At 38.6% G+C, this 19329-nt stretch overlaps 1 protein-coding gene across 2 annotated transcripts in view; it reads left to right on the plus strand.

The window, feature by feature from the left end:
* Positions 1-19329, plus strand: part of LOC121522647 (neuroligin-4, X-linked-like) — a 59822-nt gene that overhangs the window by 11647 nt on the left and 28846 nt on the right. For both annotated transcript variants that reach the window (XM_041807204.1, XM_041807205.1), the window contains 2 exons: positions 2052-2204; positions 15771-15956. In XM_041807204.1, coding sequence (XP_041663138.1) covers positions 2052-2204; positions 15771-15956 — 339 coding nt within the window. The remainder of the gene's footprint in view (positions 1-2051; positions 2205-15770; positions 15957-19329) is intronic.

The following is a 19329-nucleotide window of genomic DNA, read 5'->3' on the forward strand; positions in this document are numbered from 1 at the left end:
TAAGACATACAAGCTGGTGTTCAAGAAATATAAAAGATTTTAGTACATTTACTCTTTATTGATTTATTTTTCCACTTTTCTTTTACAATATGATACGTATCGCCAGATTCTTGCCAATACCCTAGCAGTGATACTCCACATGTGGCTCTAGAGCCAAATGTGGCTCTTTTGTGTCTTAATTTGAAATATAATTCCCCCAGAAAACCTTAAATAAAGGGAAACTTTGACCTCTGAAATTATCCATTGCAAGTCACATTATTGGTTTGTTTCCCACGCTTATACAGTTGGCTTAAATTGTCAAATTTTAAATTTGTTTGTATATTTTCATCGCCCCATTTGCAATTTCTTGGCCATTTTTAATCAATTTTCACTGCTTTAAGCCCAATTTTGTCCTTTCTTTTTGCCATCTTTTGCCCAGTTTTCGACTCTTTTATCCTGTATTTTATTATTTGCATTTTTCCCCATTTTTGCCTCTTTTCATCCATTCAACCTGCATTTTGACATTAAATGCCACTTTCTCCCCAAATTTCTGCCACTTTTTGCCCATTTTAGTCACGTTCCACTCATTTTTACCTCTGCCAAGGAGGTTATGTGATCGGCAGGGCTTGTTGGTCAGTTAGTTAGTTAGTTAGTTTGTTAGCAACGTAACTCAAAAAGTTGTTGACGGATTTTGATGAAATTTTCAGGAAATGTCAGAAATGGCATAAGGAAGAACCGATTAGATTTTTTGAGTGATCTGGATCACTGTCTGGATCCAGGAATTTTTTAAAGGATTCTTTACTACTGAGAGATAGGGCTAATGGCAGAGGTCTGCGCTGTTACCACTTTGCACCAGGAGATGGCGGACATGAGTAACATTTTGGGTGTGTTTCCATTTAAAGTTTTGGAATTTATAGAGATTGAAAGACGCACGCATGGTCGAGGAGACGAGTCGGAGCGTAACAGAGAAAGACAGCGAATTCTAGCGAGAATACTCACAGTGCTGGGCAGAATAGAGGAATATTCACCCTCTGACATGACTTCCAGTTGTCCGGTAAGACCATGGGTGAGACTGTCAGTGCGTCTGTTGGCACCGTCAGGCAATGCTTCCACCATGACAGTCCACCCGTAGGGAAGCCAGTGCTTTGCCTCACCGTGTTTCCACCCCAGCGGGGAGGGAGTAATCAGCGAATGCCGTGGTGGGGGGCACATGGGGACGGACCCAGGAATTTTTTCAAGGATTCTTCACTATTGGGAGATAGGGCTGATGGTGGAGGTCTGCGCTCTCTGAGTGCTTTTCTAGTTTGTCCTGTTTTTACCACTTTTTGACCAACTTTGCCACCTGCAGCTCATTTTTTGTCACATCTCACACAAATTTTGCCACTTTCTGCCCTTTTTTGCCACTTTTTCTCAAGAGTACCTTGCAGACAAGATGGCCGACATACATCCAATCCAGTCTCAAGGAAGTCTCAACTGGAAGTCTGTACATCTAAGGTTAAGCTTAGGCATTAAAACCCGAGTGGTTAGGTTCAGGGTAAGGCAGTGGGGAAGGTGATATATTTGAGATCCAGCACCAAGGGTTAGGCTTAGGTGCGAAAAAGACTGACAAACACTGGCAGCTGAGTCCAACAGGAAGAAGAAACTTCCGCTTGGGACTTCTGGCATGGATTGGATGTACAGCGACGCCCATGTCGGCCATCTTGACTGCAGTTGGGTACCTCTCCTTTTTCTCCCCATTTTTGTCACTTTTTACCCAGTAATTGGCATTTTATGTCAATTTTGCCCCTTTTCACCCATTTTTGCTGCTTTTTGATCATTTTGCCCCCTTTCATTAAGCTCTGCAAGATGGATTCACCAGTGAGAAACACAGAAACGAGTGAATCCATCTCCTTTGCAAGGTTACAGTGACACAGCATACTGGAAAAAAGGCGACAATAGACAAAAATGGATGTAAAGTATTTAATAAAAATGACAAAAATAAATGCAAATAGGGATTTCCTCTGTATCATCTCTGTCACCTTATCGTTTGTCTGCACCTAACCTTCTAATCATTCTCTCCTCTCTCTCCGCAGACATCCATGAGGAGGGGGGGCAGCGGCCGGTGATGGTCTACGTCCACGGGGGCTCGTACACAGAAGGCACCGGGAACATGATGGATGGCAGCGTGCTGGCAAGCTACGGCAACGTCATTGTCATAACCCTCAACTATCGCCTTGGAGTGCTGGGTAAAATAATATATCTCCTATATCTATATTCAATTTGCTTCACACTGCAGTGCTTTATGGTAATAACACGAGCATTGGTGCTTTTATTATGGGTGTAGCTGCATTTTAAATAAACCCCTGTGTCCTTAGCCCATTAAGGAGCTCCCTTTTTTCAATCATTTTTCATCCTGGTGTGTTGTTCTGCATTAGAGATACATGTATGCTGTCAACCATTGAATTTACTGATAGGTGCGTGTACTTGGAGCCTCTGAGGAGGATTCCTGTTAGTGATCACAGTATGTGAGGACAGAGAAGTTAAAGTGAAAATAGATGTGCTTTTGGAGGCGTAGACCTCAAACAAAACCGAGAGTCAAGCGCTGTGTGATTGCAAAGCTGCAAATGCCACAAAGTTAATAGAAATATGGTAAAAAAAATCAAGGCTGTGCATTCCCTCTAACACAGGGGTGTCAAACTCAATCACAGCAGGGGCCGAAATCTGAGTTTAGGTTCAACCCGAGGGCCTAACAGGGTCAAGATTTAACTGGAAACTGAAAAAAATTAGGGGGAAATAAAACAGTGATGATAAATGATTTTAAGATTTAAGAAAAAAAATGCAAAATGATTAAACATCTCAGCATCAATGTTACTGTGTTTCCATCTCAAATAAATGCTAAATAAATAAATACTTAAATGAGTTTAAAGGCTCATTATCTGAGATAAAAAGTCCACTTTATAAGTCCTAAAGGTCAAAATACAAAATTAGAAGTCAAATAATAGGTTTTAAAAAGGCAAAAATATGAAATAGAGTTAAAATCATGAGTTTAAAGGTCAGGTTATGAGATAAAATACAAAATCAAGAGTTTAAAAGGTCAAAATAGAAGATAAATTCTAAATTGTGACTCTAAAAGGTCAAAATATGGGATAAAATTCTAAAACAGGAGTTTAAAAGCGTAAATATGGGGTTGAAAGTCAAAGTTAGGAGTTTTAAAAGGTCAAGATGTGATATAAAAATGAAAAATTGTGAACCTTAAAGTTCACAATATGAGAGAAAAGGTCAAAATTATGGATTTAAAATGTCAAAATTTGAAATATGGGGTCAAAATTCTAACTTTATATCATAATTTTGAAATGCAAAATGTAAATATGAAATGAAAGCACATTCATTTCTTTCCCTTATTCCTGACCTTTTATCTAATTATTTTTCTACTCTCTCATTTATCAGATTTTTTTTAACTTAACAAGGCTTTTTTTTATTTTCAGGGTTAATTTACATTTTTATACTGGAGGAAATCTGCAGACCTCATAGCGGTCTCATAAAGATATGATATGATCCTTCAGGCCAGGTAAAACTGCACCATGGGCCAGATTTGGCCCCCGGGCCTTGAGTTTGACACCCCTGCTCTAACAGTTTTTTAAAACAAGCTGGCAAATTTTTGACAAATTTCTAAGTCATCCAAACTGTAAAAACTCCAAATCTAAGCATGTGTGTGAAAAATATGTCATCACTCTAATTATGCACCATATTCTGTGGATTAGCCCAGATTCCCCTCAAAGGCCTGCTAGGATGCTAAAAAGTACAAAATGTTCTTTTTGAATCACCACATTTAAATTCTGGACATTCAACAAGTGAAGTTTGTTAGCTGAACTGGCAGATATTTGAATTTTATAAGCAAGTCCAGCTGTTAATCTGGGCAAATATGGCTCACAGGGAGATATTTTTGAGTAGAAATCAGCCAGAAAGCGGTCTGAGATTGACGTTTTTGCAGTGCGGCTCTCTTCCTAACCTGCAGAAAGTAATTTCTCTCTCAGCAGCGTTGGTTCACGCTCCAGAATGAAGTTGTTGTGTCACTGAATAAGTCATTGCAGCCAAAATGACATCCTCCTCCGAGACTGTCCAGAATGTTCAGATGTCTTGTCAGACTGACAGCAGAAGTGCATTTTTCATCCTTTAATTTCCAAACAGTCTTGTCCTTTATGTTTTTACCCACACTGCCTGCCAAATGTACCAGATTGCTGTTTGTCTGAAGCTTACTGAAGGCTGTTGTGAATCAAAGTTAAAGCTCTTCAAATGCAGATTTAAAGGCTTAGCGCATTCACGTTCCAATTTGTAAATCAGAGTAAAGTCAATTTTTATTTATGTGGCGCCAAAGTACAACACAAGTTATCTCATTAGAGTTTACGCACAGATCAGGTCTAGGCTGCTTTTAAAATGTAACGCTTCCCTGTAATGATCTCACAGTGAAGTTCCAAGTAGTTAAAGGAGAGTAAATGTGTGTGCATTTTAGCTCAGAACCAGAAATGTAGACTATCAGGACCTAAACAGGTTATTAATATGTAGCTGAACACCAGTGTGGTTTATAAGAGGAACGCTTTCAGAGCTGCCAGCACAGCCACGGGGCAAACAATAGACATACTTGCTGTTAACTAGGCCTAGAAATCATATCATGGTATTTTTCTTACCTTTGATGGTAACAGTATTATTTCACCTTATTACAAAATTAAAAAGAGTTAATGCTTTTAAAACCAAAATGAAAGTGTTATAACCTCCTTCTCCCCTTAAAACAAGCTTTGCTGGCATACCCGATCTATGTGTAAGCATAGGAGCAGAGAAAACATGGTTGTTTTTTTTAAGTCTCTCTAGGTTTTCTTCTACCTGCGCTCGTTTCATCTGTCCTGCTGAGGTGTGTTAACCCTCGTGCATAACTAAAAATTAAAATACACTCTTTAACCTCATGTACACAAATAGTCCGTCTCATAAAAGTGCAATAAAAATGTAATACTTAATTTTTTTTTTTACTTTCACTGCATCAGATCTTTTCAACAACTTCAGACCTATCCATAGATAAGAAGTTTATTATTATTTTTTTCAATTTTTTTTAATGTTTTTATGGTCTTTTTGTCATTAGAACCCCTGATTTTTCCAACAGAAAAAACACAAAATATGCAATATTTCCGAAAATGAGGTGCAAGGTGAAATATTTGTGATGAAGATATTACAGCCTTGACCATGTCAATAATTGATAACAATATTGATTTTAATGCATTATTATTTGTGGCACAATGAGAGCTTAAAAAAAAAACCGTACAGCCTTTAACCTCGTGTACATATAAAAAGTGGTTTAAAAGTGGAATAAAACAACTGAACAAATAAAAACAACCAAAATACTTCCATGTGTCCTTTACGTTGGTATGGATGTTAACCATTACATCCACCGGGGGGGGCAGCCCAGAGTCAAAAGTTTATGACAACAACAAACTCAAAAACAAACATTATAACAATCAGCTTACTTTTCTAAAGCTTAGTTATACTTCACGGGTTCAAAACTACTGTAAATTATAATCTCGATTCTGGTCAGTTACTCAATTGAAGAGGAAAGTGATAAAGAAGAGCCTGATAACTCAAATAAACATCCTATAACTCTAGGGCAATCACCACAGAGACTCAGATATAAGCTTAAGTGTCCATTTAATGGCTGGAAATCAATCAATGAAGGGGTCTCTTTCCTTTAGCTACCGTCCCCTTTGAGACTGCCGATCAGGCCCCAAAAAAACAAAATAAGGTCCTTTAATTATTTTGGCTTCCCCCCTTAGTGCTTCAGTTCTATTGATTATCAAGAAATCCCCTAAATGTCCAAAAAGTGTCCTTCCAAAGCAAAAAAAGGAATCCTCCAGTCCAAAAGCAAAAATCAAAAGCAATGCATTGCAAAAAACCCCAAAAATAATCCACATGAAGCTGACTCACCGGTCACCAGGGATAGCTCTTCTTCCAGACTGACTCTTGTGGTCCTTTTGCTGGAATCTCCAATATTTATGGCTCTCGTGCTCAGATGTGCTCAGGCTCGTATCTGGAGGAGGCCTCACCATAACAATGGAGTTTGACTTGAGTTATTCTCTACCGAGAGGACCACTGTCCTTATGCAGATCCCTCAGTCTCATTCAGGAGGCCCAGCCATTTCTTTCCCCAAACATTTCATCTCAGCCCTTTGTCCTCCCTCAGCCCCTCCCCCACTTCACACCTGGCTCAAACCTGGCTGCAGCAGGTCACCTTACCAGGCAGACATGCAGCTAAACAGACTAAATATATTTAACAGGTAAAAATAAACTCAGGTAGGGAAAGCTAGGGATCTAACCTTGCAAGGGTTTTTCCATATAAATCCCTAAATCAGAAATTAGCTACCCTCACCCTAAATTTTGTGGCTATGTCACAACATGGCGACTGTGGAGGAGGTATTGATAATGTACCTCTTGCATAAAAGACAAAAACAGAGGCAGCGTTTCTAACCAACTCTCACAACTTTTCCTCAAAAAGTTCCGCCATTGTTATTTCTTCTTCATGTCTCACTAGAGAGGGTAGTGACAGCAACACTGCCGCCATGGTTTCCGACGGTACTGCTCCGTTTGGCCCGTATCCATAAGCTTTATGGAAACATGCAGAAATACGGACGGAATGACGAAATGGCTCCGTCCGTATCCGGATTCGTATTTAACGTGGAGCATAAATGGGCCTTTAGCACTTGTGTTAAAGCTGCAGGCAGGATGACCGTAGCTGTGCTTCCATTACCCTTCAAAATGCCCAAAATCTAAACAGCGCATTAAAAACTGGTAATGGAAACACCTGAATTTAGAAAAACCTCTCAAATATCGCTGAAAAGTTTTCAGACTCTCATGAGGAGGTTTTCCATAGAAATATATCGCTAAAATGCAATGGAAACACTTTTTCTGCATTTACACGCCACAGGACGTGACGAACGGTGTCACATGACCAGTTCACTCTGAGACAGCATGGCACGGTACGTGTGGACAGAAGAGGAGACAAGGCTTTTCTAACATCATACTTACACCCTTTTACGTGGCTTTTGCCACAGCATGTACAGTATACAGGGAGATTTATGAAGCAGCAGAAAGTCTGTAAATGCAACTTTGAACAGCATGCATATCTCTGGCGTTATTTTATACACAAATACTGGGAATAGATGTAGATTTGGATTTTCACTGAAATTGCTTTTTCTGTAAAATTTCCTCTTTGAAAATCTTGTAAATGTTAGAGCTGCACTGGGATGCGTGACTCCAACCAGTAGATTAGGTAAAAACACCATGAGAGAATGGCAGGTGATGGCGTGTCTGTGATTTCTACACCTAAATGGCCTGAGATGTTAATGTAGAGAGAGCAGGCACGCATTCATATAAATAAATCAGGTTTAGGAGGGCTTATTCAGAGGCCTGCTTATTTCTCCTCATGGGTTTCCTGTGTACTGTTATAAAATAAAATGACAATGCTAGGATTTATTATTTAGGCTGATCCAGTCTGTTTTAGCAAAGCTGAAAATTCATTGATTTTATGATTCTAACTAAAATCAAATCCATGCAAAACCTTTTCTCTATGTATGCTTTAACCCTCAGGCATCACCAGGGACGTTTTTGTCCATTTGGGCTAATTTTTCCTCTTTCTCTGCTCACCATTTAAGCTGTATTAGTGCATATGGTCTAATTTTTTAAAACAAAGTTTCTTTCTGGGCAAATTTTGGAATTTAAATTTCATTTGCTCTAATAGGTCAGGGGAACACTGTGAAACAAATGACCTACCCTTTAAAGCCATTAAGGACAAAAATATCCACTTCCAAAAAACTGCTATAAAAATGGATTAATATTTTTTTCTGCTTTTTTGCGTAAATCTCTTAAACAACTTCAGCTGTGCTCAAAACTACCAAACATTCAATCATTTTGAAGATTTTAACCCTTTAGTTTGACAAGTTTAACTAGAATTGAGCTGAAGCAAATAAGAAAAATGTTAATCGTTGATGCAGTGCCTTTAAAAGTATTCAACCCCTTAAATGTTTACTGATTATATTAATCAGTCATGGTCAATATAATCTGGATTTTTTTAACAAAAAAAAAAGCACACAAAATGTCTTTGATGTCAAAGTGAAAACAGATTTATACAAAGTAATGTCAATTAAATGAAAATAGGTCATGTGAAATAAGTGACTGCATGAATATTTCTCCTTCTAGTCAGTCTTTAGGAGAGTCTCCTCTGTCTGCAGTCTCAGCTCTGAGTCTGTGTGGATAGGTCTCAGTCAGGATCAAACTTCTGGACTCTGGAATTTTACTCCATTCTTCTTTGATAAACTGCTCAAGCTCTGTCAGGTTGCTCAGGGATCAGGTCTGAACAGTCCTTTACATGTCCAGACACTAATCCTTTACTGGACTGAGGTCTGGGCTTTGACTCGGCCACTCCAGAACATTCCCCTTGTTGTCTTTAAACCAGTTCTGTGTAGCTTCTCTGGATGCTTCAGCTCATTGTCTGACTGGAAAATAAATCTTCTCTGAGCCGTAGTTCTCTGTCAGACTGAAGAAGATTGTTGCATTCATTTCCCCCTCTACCTTTACAAGCCTTCCAGGGCCAGCTACTGAGAAGCATCCCCACAGCATGATGCTGCTGAGAAGCATCCCCACAGCATGATGCTGCTGAGAAGCATCCCCACAGCATGATGCTGCCACCAGCGTGCTCCACAGTGGGGATGGTGTGTTTGTGGTGATGTCAGTGTTTGGCGTCTTGTCTGATGGTCTCAAAGCTCCATTCTGGTCTCATCAGACCAAAGAACTTTCTTCCTCTTGACCATGGAGTCTCCCACAGTCCTTCTGGTGAACTCTAGTCCAGATTGAATCTGAGTTTTCTTCAACAGTGTCTTTCTCTTTGCCACTCTCCCATAAAGCTCTGACTGGTGAAGAACCCGGCCAACAGTTGTTGTCTGCAGAGTCTCTCCATCTCAGCTGCTGAAGCTTGGAGCTCCTTCAGAGTAGTCATAGGTGTCTTGGTGTCCTCTCTCACTAGTCTCCTTCTTGCACGCCCACTCAGTTTGTGAGGATGGTCTGATCTAGGCAGATTTACACATGTGACATATTCCTTCATTTCCTCATGATGGATTTAACTGAACTCTGGGGGATGTTCAGAGACTTGGAGATGTTTTCAATAACCATTTCTTGGAGTGTTCATTTGTCCTCATGGTGTAATTGTAGCCAGGAATAATGATGAACCAATGACTGGATCTTCCAGCTCCAATCACTCAGCTGATCACCATTCCACTAATTGGTGAGAGTACTAACGCTGATTGGCTGGACCTCCCCCTAAAATCTCCACGTTTTAAAGGAGTACATCTGTAGATGTTTGATAGATACACTGGTTTTATAATAGGAATAACATCTTCTTGTTTATTGGCCTGATGCCTTAGTCATTGCTTTTCTATGAGTCACAATCACAATGGCCGCATGTTTATGAGTCAGATCTATAATGTTTAAACGAATATTAAATGGAAATGCTGTTTCTTTAAATAGACCCTTTCCCCTCTCATTTACATTTTATTCACCATCTGCTTTAATGTTTCGACAGGCTGTAAAATGCAGTAAAACTGTTTGTGATTTTACCCAGAGTGCCTTGTTTTTGGAGTGAGAGCATGTTCAGTATGGGTGTCCCTAGTGGAAATAAACCCCCTGAAGCCAATTTTTTCCACTACTAGCACTGACTCAAATCTGATCCTTTTTACCTCCATGACTCTCTGACTCATTGCTCTCTGAACGGGGAAAATCTGATTCCCAGAGGTTTTTCTAATTTTAGACCGTCATGCAAAGCTCACAGGCCGAATAAATAGAAAATCTCAGAGTCCTTGTATTAAGGCCTTTTCTGTCTGTAATGACTAACATTAGCCAGGCTGAGCAGAGACACAGGAGGGCTACTGAGATGCTTTAAGGCCTCATGAATGCTAAAACAAAGAGGGCACGAGGACTGTTGACTTTGTGTTATACCAGAATACTGACTTCTAAATCAGGTAAGAGCTGAATCTATTTATGGGGTTAAATCATAAGCTCACCTTCTTTAAGAATTACCAACCACTTAGTGTTTCTTATGAATAAATGCATTAAAAAGTGACAGCAAGTTAATGATATGCACATGCAGTTTCCATAATTAATGTTAACAATGCTTTACATAAGCAGCAACAGTATAAAGCAGTAAAGCTTACCTGATGGTGTCCTAATGCAGGATTTGGTTTTCTTTTGCATTCATTTGGTTAATGTCTTCAACATTTTTAAATTCCAGCAGTGGAGAGATTTCATGCATGTGAAATACGAATCATCAGTCATGTTTCTTTGACTCTTTGTCGAGGAAAATGTCCAGATGACTTGGTATTATCATTTTAATTTCCTTAAAACTTCTGTTTACTTCTGGTTTTGTGTCGGTTTTGGCGCCACCAGTGGCCAAAACAGTAAACACCCCGTAAACGTGTAAAGCCTAATTTATGCTTCTGCGTCGTTGACCATTCAAAGTTCTGCATCAAGGGAATGTGTCGCTCTGCAATTCACTGCAATGCCACTAGGGGTGTGTGGCTGTGTGTGTGGTTTCTGAGGTGTCACATCCGAATCCTTGTTTATCTTCCGGTCATGGTGACCGAGGTGGAGCGGGTGTGTTTGGAGTTGGAGCTCATCAATATCAATGAACAAATTCTTTTGTTGCAAAGGTTGAAGCGCAGGCAATAGGGAAGCATTTACGGAGGTGGTCTGTACAACCACTAAATCAATCTAGGCTAAGAACGGGTGAATTTACCACACTGGTTTGCCCACTGAGGGACCTGGATGGAGAAATGACGTTTTGAGCGGACCAATCACAGCCCTTGCGGACCTTGCGGTCCTCCAAAAAAATCCTAACTACGGGTGCGCATCAGGCTATGGCGTAGGGGTCCGCATTGCACGCAGGGGGCTACGTGTAGCTACACTGTCAACGTGACGCTGAAGCATAAACCAGGTTACTCAATCCTGCTCAACCAAAGAGCCAAATTGTTGATAAATATCTTTACAAGAGCCACAATCTAAGTGGTGAAAAAATGGCAAAAATTGTTAAAATAACAATAAAATAAATTTAAAGTGGCAAAAATGGTAGAAAACTGCTGTACAAGTGTGGAAAACAAAGTGATTGTGACTTGCAGTTGATAATTTCTGAGGTCGTAGTTCCCCTTTTTTAAGGTTTTCTTAAGGTTTTCAAAAATATTTTAAATTAACTCAAAAAAGAGCCATAAATGAAGTCGTGTTTTTAAAATCTAAATCTCTAAATCTGCCTTCTCTTAACAGTCAAATTTACCACCAAGTCTGATGAAAAAACTGCTTCTTCAGCATGTTGTTAATGTTGTCTGACACCCAGGGCAGAAGGTACAGACGTTTGAAATAACTTTAATCATTCAGTTGTTATGCAGACGATCTTGTTCTCTTCTCTAAAGAGATATAAGTAATAATTCAGTCTTTTTCACCACCAGTTAAAAACTTCCAACATCATTGAAATATAACAGATACGGTGCATTCAGAAAGCATTCAAACCTACTTCACTTTTTTTCATTTTATTATGATGCAGCCTGATAGAACAATCATTTAAGTCCATTACTATCATTTATCTATTTTTGAATGTCCGACAAAAACGACATTACATTTCAGTCTAGTTTTAGTCATCTTGATGAAAACTAAACATAGCTGTTGTCAGTTTTCGTCAACACAGATCTATTTTTGTTAGTCTCAGTCTAGTTTTAGTCATCACAGATCTATTTTTGTTAGTCTTAGTCTAGTTTTAGTCATCACAGATCTATTTTTGTTAGTCTCAGTCTAGTTTTAGTCATCACAGATCTATTTTTGTTAGTCTCAGTCTAGTTTTAGTCATCACAGATCTATTTTTGTTAGTCTCAGTCTAGTTTTAGTCATCACAGATCTATTTTTGTTAGTCTTAGTCTAGTTTTAGTCATCACAGATCTATTTTTGCTAGTCTCAGTCTAGTTTTAGTCATCACAGATCTATTTTTGTTAGTCTCAGTCTAGTTTTAGTCATCACAGATCTATTTTTGCTAGTCTCAGTCTAGTTTTAGTCATCACAGATCTATTTTTGTTAGTCTCAGTCTAGTTTTAGTCATCACAGATCTATTTTTGTTAGTCTTAGTCTAGTTTTTGTCATGGAAAAAAGGCTGTCGACAAACATTTTTAGTCAGAGTTTTAGTCAACAAAATTAACACTGACTAAAACTAACAAAAATAGATCTGTGATGACTAAAACTGACAAAACTAAGTTTAGTTTTCATCAAGATGACTAAAACTAGACTAAAATGTAATGTCGTTTTTGTCATCCAAAATCCGTCATATTTCTCCTCTGTGGGTAAATCTGTCAATAAACAATTCATCTGTATCTATTCTGCCTCTCAGCTGTAGAAAGCAGGGACCCCAGGTTAGACAGAGAACACACTACCGTGATTTGGTAACAGATTTACACAAGAGAATAAATGCTTGGACTAAAAGTAAAGACTAAAATGTGAGGACTTTTATGGACTAAAACTAGACTCAAGCTAAAAGGATAGTGTAAGAGCCAAAATTCATGGGGTTAAGTGGTATTTCAAGTGCAGTTTTTTATATGGTCAGCAGGTGTCGCTGCATGGCTGCAGCTTGGTTATAAATACTAAGGATTTGTATGTGTGGGTGTGCGATCCCGGAAGAGCTGTGTTTCACCTTTAGATGAAAGTTTATGTTGTTGTTTGCTGTTATGGACATAATCTACGTCAAGATTAAAAAATGAACTTGTTTGAAACGCACTACCGCCTGGATAATTGGCAGCAAACGACGCAGACACACCTGCAGGTAAAGATGTTTACAACCAGTAGCCCATGTGCATCAGCCAGGTCACTCCAGGGTCAGACAGCTCAGTAGTGGACTGATCTCCTTTAACAGAAATGACTAAAATGTGACTAAAACTAAAAAACATTTCATTTAAAGACTAAAACTATGACTAAAATTAAAAATAGCTGCTAAAATTAACATTGCATTAGAGGACAGTGGCATCTGTATCAGCATGTCCTTGTGTTGTGGCTTTATTAAAGTGACATTCCTGCTTCAAACATAGTCCATGAGCTGAGGAACTGTTCTACCCATGATGAAGATCATCTATAGAATTATTTAAAAGACTGCTCTGAAATAAAGCAGCTTGCCTTATATTGATTGCTGTCACCGGTTCGTGCTTGCTGCCACTCAGCGGCTGGAGCTGCAGTGACTCACGCTGACCGCCCTCATATTTATGTAATGTCTGGATGGAACCCAGCCGCAGCTTTCTCACCAGGTTCAGAGAGTTTTCTCTGAGTTAGGTAAGGAAGCCTTTGCTTATTTGCTCTCTCAACCTGGAATAATTTCCAGAATAACCTACATTAGAATAATCTAGTTTCACTTGATCATTACAAAGCCAAGCAACAGTCCGTTTAGCTCAGTGATACTCAACGTGTGGCTCTGGAGCCACATGTGGCTGTTTTGGGATGATCTGTGGCTCTTTTATGTCCAAAAACCATAAAAAAGGGAAACTTTGACTTCAGAAATTATCCATTGCAACTCACATTAATCAGTTCGTTTCCCACCAAGCTGGCTTTAATAGCCAACCAATAATGTTTGTATATTTCCATTGCCCTTATGTAAAACTTTTCCCCCTTTTTTCAATTTTTTGCCACTTGTAATCCATTTTTAATGCTTTAAACCAACTTCGACCACTGCTTTTTGCCACTTTTACCCATTTTCCTGCCTTTGTTCAATGCTTTTTGCCCGTTTTAGTCACTTTTCTCTCATTTTTGTCATGTTTTTGAGGCTTTTTGATCAATTTTGTCACCTTTATCTCATTTTTTGTCACTTCTCACCCATTTTTGCCACTTTATGCCAATTTTGCCCCTTCTCACCAGTTTTTGCCTCTTTTATCCTGCTTTTTGCTGTTTTTCACTCTTTATGTTTTTTTTCCCCAACTTTAAACTCATTTAAGCTGCCTTTTGCCATTAAATGCCAATTTCCCCCCAATTTTTGCCAGTTTTGCCCATTTTTCCCACCTTTTTTGCTGCTTCTTTCCTTTTTTAGTTACTTCTCACCCATTTTTGCCACTTTATGCCAATTTTGCCCCTTTTCATTTTTCCCCTATTTACCACTTAGATTGTGGCTCTTGCAAAGATACTTAACAACAATTTGGCTCTTTTGTTGAGCAGGGATGAGTAACACTGATTTAGCTGAACAATGCAATAACCCAAATGTAGCTGGTTTAACTCTTTCTCTGTCCTCCATGTTTGGTAAATTGTTTACCTCTTGTTATTCTGCGTGCTGTGCTTCTTGGAGAGATCCTGATCTCTAGGGACCACCATGTGATTAGACATGGCGTCCCTGAGTGGATGGGGTCATTTCTCTGTCCTGTGAGGTAGCAGTTAGAGAGAGGTTGCATCAGTCAGGGTCATTTTGCCACTTTTGGACCATTTTTGCCCCGTAACTCTTTTTTTTTTTTTTTTTTTGCCATTTCTAACCCATTTTTGCCACTTTTTGCCCATTTTTGCCACTTTACCTTCAGTGTTTGCCCCTTTTTGCCTATTTTTGCCAGTTTTCGCCCAGTTAAGCTGCCTTTTGCTAATAATTGCTCCTTTTTACCCATTTTTCCACCTTTTTTTCAGATTTTTGCCACTTTTGGACCATTTTTTTGCCAGCTTTAACTTAACTTTTGGTCACTTCCCACCCATATTTGCCACATTCTGCGCTTTTTTGCCACGTTTCTCCCAGTGTTTGCTGCTTTTTGACCACTTTTGCCACCTTTAACTTATTTTAATTGCCACTTTTCACCACTTAGATTGTGATTCTTGTATTTTTCAACAGTTTGGCTCTTTGGCTGAGCAGGGTTGAGTAATGCTGTCTTAGAGATAAAGTTATGTATTAACCACATCAAACAAAGTCATTCCTTCATTTTTCTTTTTGTCATTTCCATCCTGTGTCTCCACTGTGATCATCATCATCATCATCATCAGTGTCAGTGTATCCCTGTCATCATCTCCTCTTCATCACCATCCTCATCATAAGCTGGAAGCTTGAGGTGAGTCCATGCAGACCAAACACTAAACTATGAAACATGTTTTTATGTTTAATGTGACTGAGAAGGAACGAAGCATCCAGCTAAGGAGAAAAACTCTGCTTTTACTGAGCAATCTTACACAAAGGCCCATCAAAGTGTATTTATTAAAGCATCATAGAGCCCCAAATGAAACTGAAATATCCTTAATATGAGCTTTTTACATTAGAGAAATAATTTCTGCTAAATTGCACATAAGCGTGTGAAATGTATTATTTTCACACAGCCTTTCTTTTCCTGCTCATTATGCACGTATATGTGCTCAGGGGCAGCTGGAGGTTCAGAGAAATTAGCGTCTGCAGTAATGAGATATAGAGGGTGGTGGAGTGAGCCATTAGGATCCTTTGTGTTTACAGCGTCAGCACAAAAGGGAATAAGGGAGAGCTGCAGGAGTGTGTACATCAGAATCATCTACATAAACATGGACATAAACTTGTTGATTTGATCCCATTGAGAATGGAGAGTCATCATTTTAGCATCATTTAAATACATAATAAAACATGACTGGTGCATTATTGATTTTTACTGCATGGTGGAGAATCAGCTCCCTTTGTGCTTTCAGGAATAAAAATGAAGGGTTCCAGCAGAAAGCCCTCTTTGGGTTCTGTCTTTCCTCTCTGTGTAATAAAGACACATTCTTCTTCCTCTGTGTCTGCAGGGTTCCTAAGTACGGGCGATCAGGCAGCAAAAGGGAACTACGGCCTGCTGGATCAGATTCAGGCTCTGCGCTGGGTGAAGGAGAACATCGCGGCCTTCGGAGGAGACCCGGGCAGAGTGACGGTGTTTGGATCTGGGGCTGGGGCGTCCTGTGTCAGCCTGCTCACCCTGTCTCACTACTCTGAGGGTAAGGAAGATGTCTGGATAAATCTGCTTATTTCAATCAGTGAAAAATACGGACACAAATGTTGAAAGGTTTTTGGAATGCAGGTGTGCCCTCATTATGGCTGAAACAGACAGGTGTAGAGAATAATATGGGTTACAAAACTTTTTAAGGACCTAAACGGACAAATAAAGCTTTTGTTTTCAGCTATGAAGGCAGATATCTGGTTATTAAAATGAATGAAAGACAGTTTTATTTTAATTTTAGAACCAATAGCACTAAAAAAACAGGCATGTCCAGTTTTGCAGTAAAAGCGGTCCCAGAATGCTCTAGAATGCATGCCATCCACTTTCCGAAACCGGAAGTGACTTTTTTAGTGTATTTCTCCCTTATTAGGAGAAATTTATGGATGAAAACAAAATCTTAGTTTTCTGATTAGTAAAAAACACCTTATAACATGGGTGTCAAACTCAAGGCCCGAGGGCCAAATGCGGCCAATGGTGCAGTTTTACCCAGCTGTAAGATCATCGTTGAGTTTTAAAAATCTGAAAAAGTAGAGAGTAGAAATAATTAGATAAAAAATCAGGAATGAGGGAGAGACATTAATTTGTTTTCATTTCATATTTTCATTTTGCGTCCCAAGATTATGACCAAAACTTTGGATTTTGAATTTTTATTTCACATTTTGACCTTTTAAATTCTTAATTTTGACCTTTTCTCTCATATTGGGACCTTTTAGGTTCACAATTTTTCATTTTAAATCAAATCTTGACATTTTAAACTCCTAACTTTGACTTTTAATCTCATATTTTTAACTTTTTAAACTCCTGATAGAGAATTTTATCTCATATTTTGACCTTTAAACTCATGATTTTAACTCTCTGTCTCATATTTGCCTTTTAAAAACCTTATTTTGACTTTTAATTTTTTATTTTGACCTTTAGGACTTATAAAGTTAATTTTTTATCTCAGATTTTGAGCCTTTAACTCATTTATTTATTTAGCATTTATTTGACATGGACACACAGTAACATTGATGCTGTGATATTTAATCATTTAGACGTTTTTTTTTTTTTTTTTTATGAATCTTAAAATCATTTATCATCACTGTTTAATTTTCCCTATAATTCATTACCTGTGAAGACACGGTTGACAGTTTTCAGTTAAATCCTGACCCTGTTAGACCCTCAGGTTAGACCTAAATCCAGATTTTGGCCCCTGCTGTGATTGAGTTTGACACTCCTGCCTTATAGGGAGCCTTTTCATGAAACAAGTGTCCTCAAAATACTAAGGATCCAGCAAAGATGGGCAGATCTGGGACCGCTGGTCTGTGCTTCACATTGTTATTGTTTTGGTCTAGAGCCCCCTAGTGGCTGAATTTCACATACTCTATATTCAAAGTGAGTGGTTAGCATCAAATAGTAAGATTTCCACGTCTGTGTGTCGTTTACGTCTGCAATCAAACAACTTTTCATCTGCTGGCTTTTCGGATGGTGGTTGATACAAACATTTCTGACGACTCAGGTAGCGAGGGAATCTAAAGGCTGGTTGGCTTAACCCTTTAGGACAGGGGTGTCAAACTCAGTCAAAGCAGAGGCAGGATTCTGGATTTAGGTCTAACCTGAGAGCCTACAGGGTCAACATTTAACTATAACTGTCAACCTCATTTTCACCAGTGATAAAATATGAAAAATGCACTGATAATAAATCATTTTGTAATTTAAAAAAAGTCAAATCGACAAGTTTAAAGCTCAAGAAGATAATTTTAAAAAAGTGAGATAAAAGGTCAAAACACAAAACTAAAATGGAAAAATGTTGTTTTTAAGTAAAATTCATGAGTTTGGAAAGTCAAAATGTGAGATAGAATTTGAAATCAAAAGTTAAAATTCAAAATATGGTTTTTCAATTTTAAATGTTGAGTCTGAAGAGTAAAAGTATGGGAATACACAGCCAAAGTTATGGGCTAAAATGGTCAAAATTGCTGAAAAAAATGAAATAATGAGTTAAAAAGGTCAAAAAGTATATATAAAAAGTAAAAATCATGAATTGAAAAGGTCAACATATGGAATATGATTAAAAATCATAAATTTGAGTCATAATTTTGAGACACATGAAATTAAAACACAATTTTTCTGTTCCAACATTCCTGTTTTTTATCTCTTGATTTTCACTCTTTACTTTAGCAGATTTTGATGACTGTAACAAGGATATTTTAAATCACCAAGGTTATGTCGACATTTTTATACTGGAGAAAATCTGCAGACCTCACAGTGGAGGCCCAGTTATAATGGAAATATGCTATGATCTTATGGGCCGGATATACTGTACCACGGGCCAGATTTGGCCCCCGGGCCTTGACTTTGACACCCCTCCTTTAAAACCTACAGGATCGCTGGCGCTCTCATTGCATATCTATTTTTAACCGTGGGTAAAATTGTAACCAAATGAGATAGAGCAACAATTATTTTTTCCATATAAAACCAGTGGAGTAACACCAACATATCACAGTCAGTGTGTTCCAGAGTTCAGTTTCCTTCTAGAAAAATCCTTCCTTCTTTTGCAGAAATGTAGTATAAAGCGCACACATCACAAACAATATAATATACTATAATCTGGGCTATAATTGTGTAGTTTTCTTGCAGGTCACGGGTCGCACTTGTCATTGTTTCAGCATGGTCTTCTGTAAACATATGTATGCTCTAAACTATCTGGCATACTTAGAGATTTGATTTAACAACTGTAAATAGTTTATTTCTTAAAAAGATGCTGTCTTTGTACAAACTGAGCACAATTTCATTATATTTTTGTTGTTGCCAGTTTATAAAGATGAGTGTATTTCAAAACTGAAGTTATGACCATACTCTAAATCAGGCCTATTCAATTACAGGCCCGGGGGGCCACATGTGGCCCAGAATTAACCCCCAAGTGACCCAGCCTGTGGTCATGGTAGAAATGCAGAGGGCAACCTGTTTAGCAAGTTTTTATAAAGAACGACAGAAGTGACAACAGTACCGGGTATAAAACATGTCCTTTTCAAGTGTAGTTACAACTGTGCAAATTTAGGTTTATGCAGTTTAAAGGGGCTCTATGTAAGATTTTTGCTTTAAAACTTCCCACTTTTGAGTATATAATGGTGCGCACTTTATCCCGATGTGAAGAATGAGGCTCTTTATGTCTTCCTTGTTTGCCTGTATAAGCCTGTGGAGTCGGTTCTCTGTGAAGAATTCGGGTCGAATTTTCCGCAAAATCTCAACGGAAGTGACGTCGGGTACTACGTAATGTGCGCACCCCCTTGCTCTGTTTATACCTGACAACGGCGTGTTGAATGGAGAAGGCCGCTTCTGCGAGTAAATGATCGGCTAGCTCAGCCCAAACAGACTCCACAAAAACATAAAAC

This window comes from Cheilinus undulatus, linkage group 15, assembly GCF_018320785.1.
Source record: "Cheilinus undulatus linkage group 15, ASM1832078v1, whole genome shotgun sequence".
Lineage (NCBI taxonomy): Eukaryota > Metazoa > Chordata > Actinopteri > Labriformes > Labridae > Cheilinus > Cheilinus undulatus.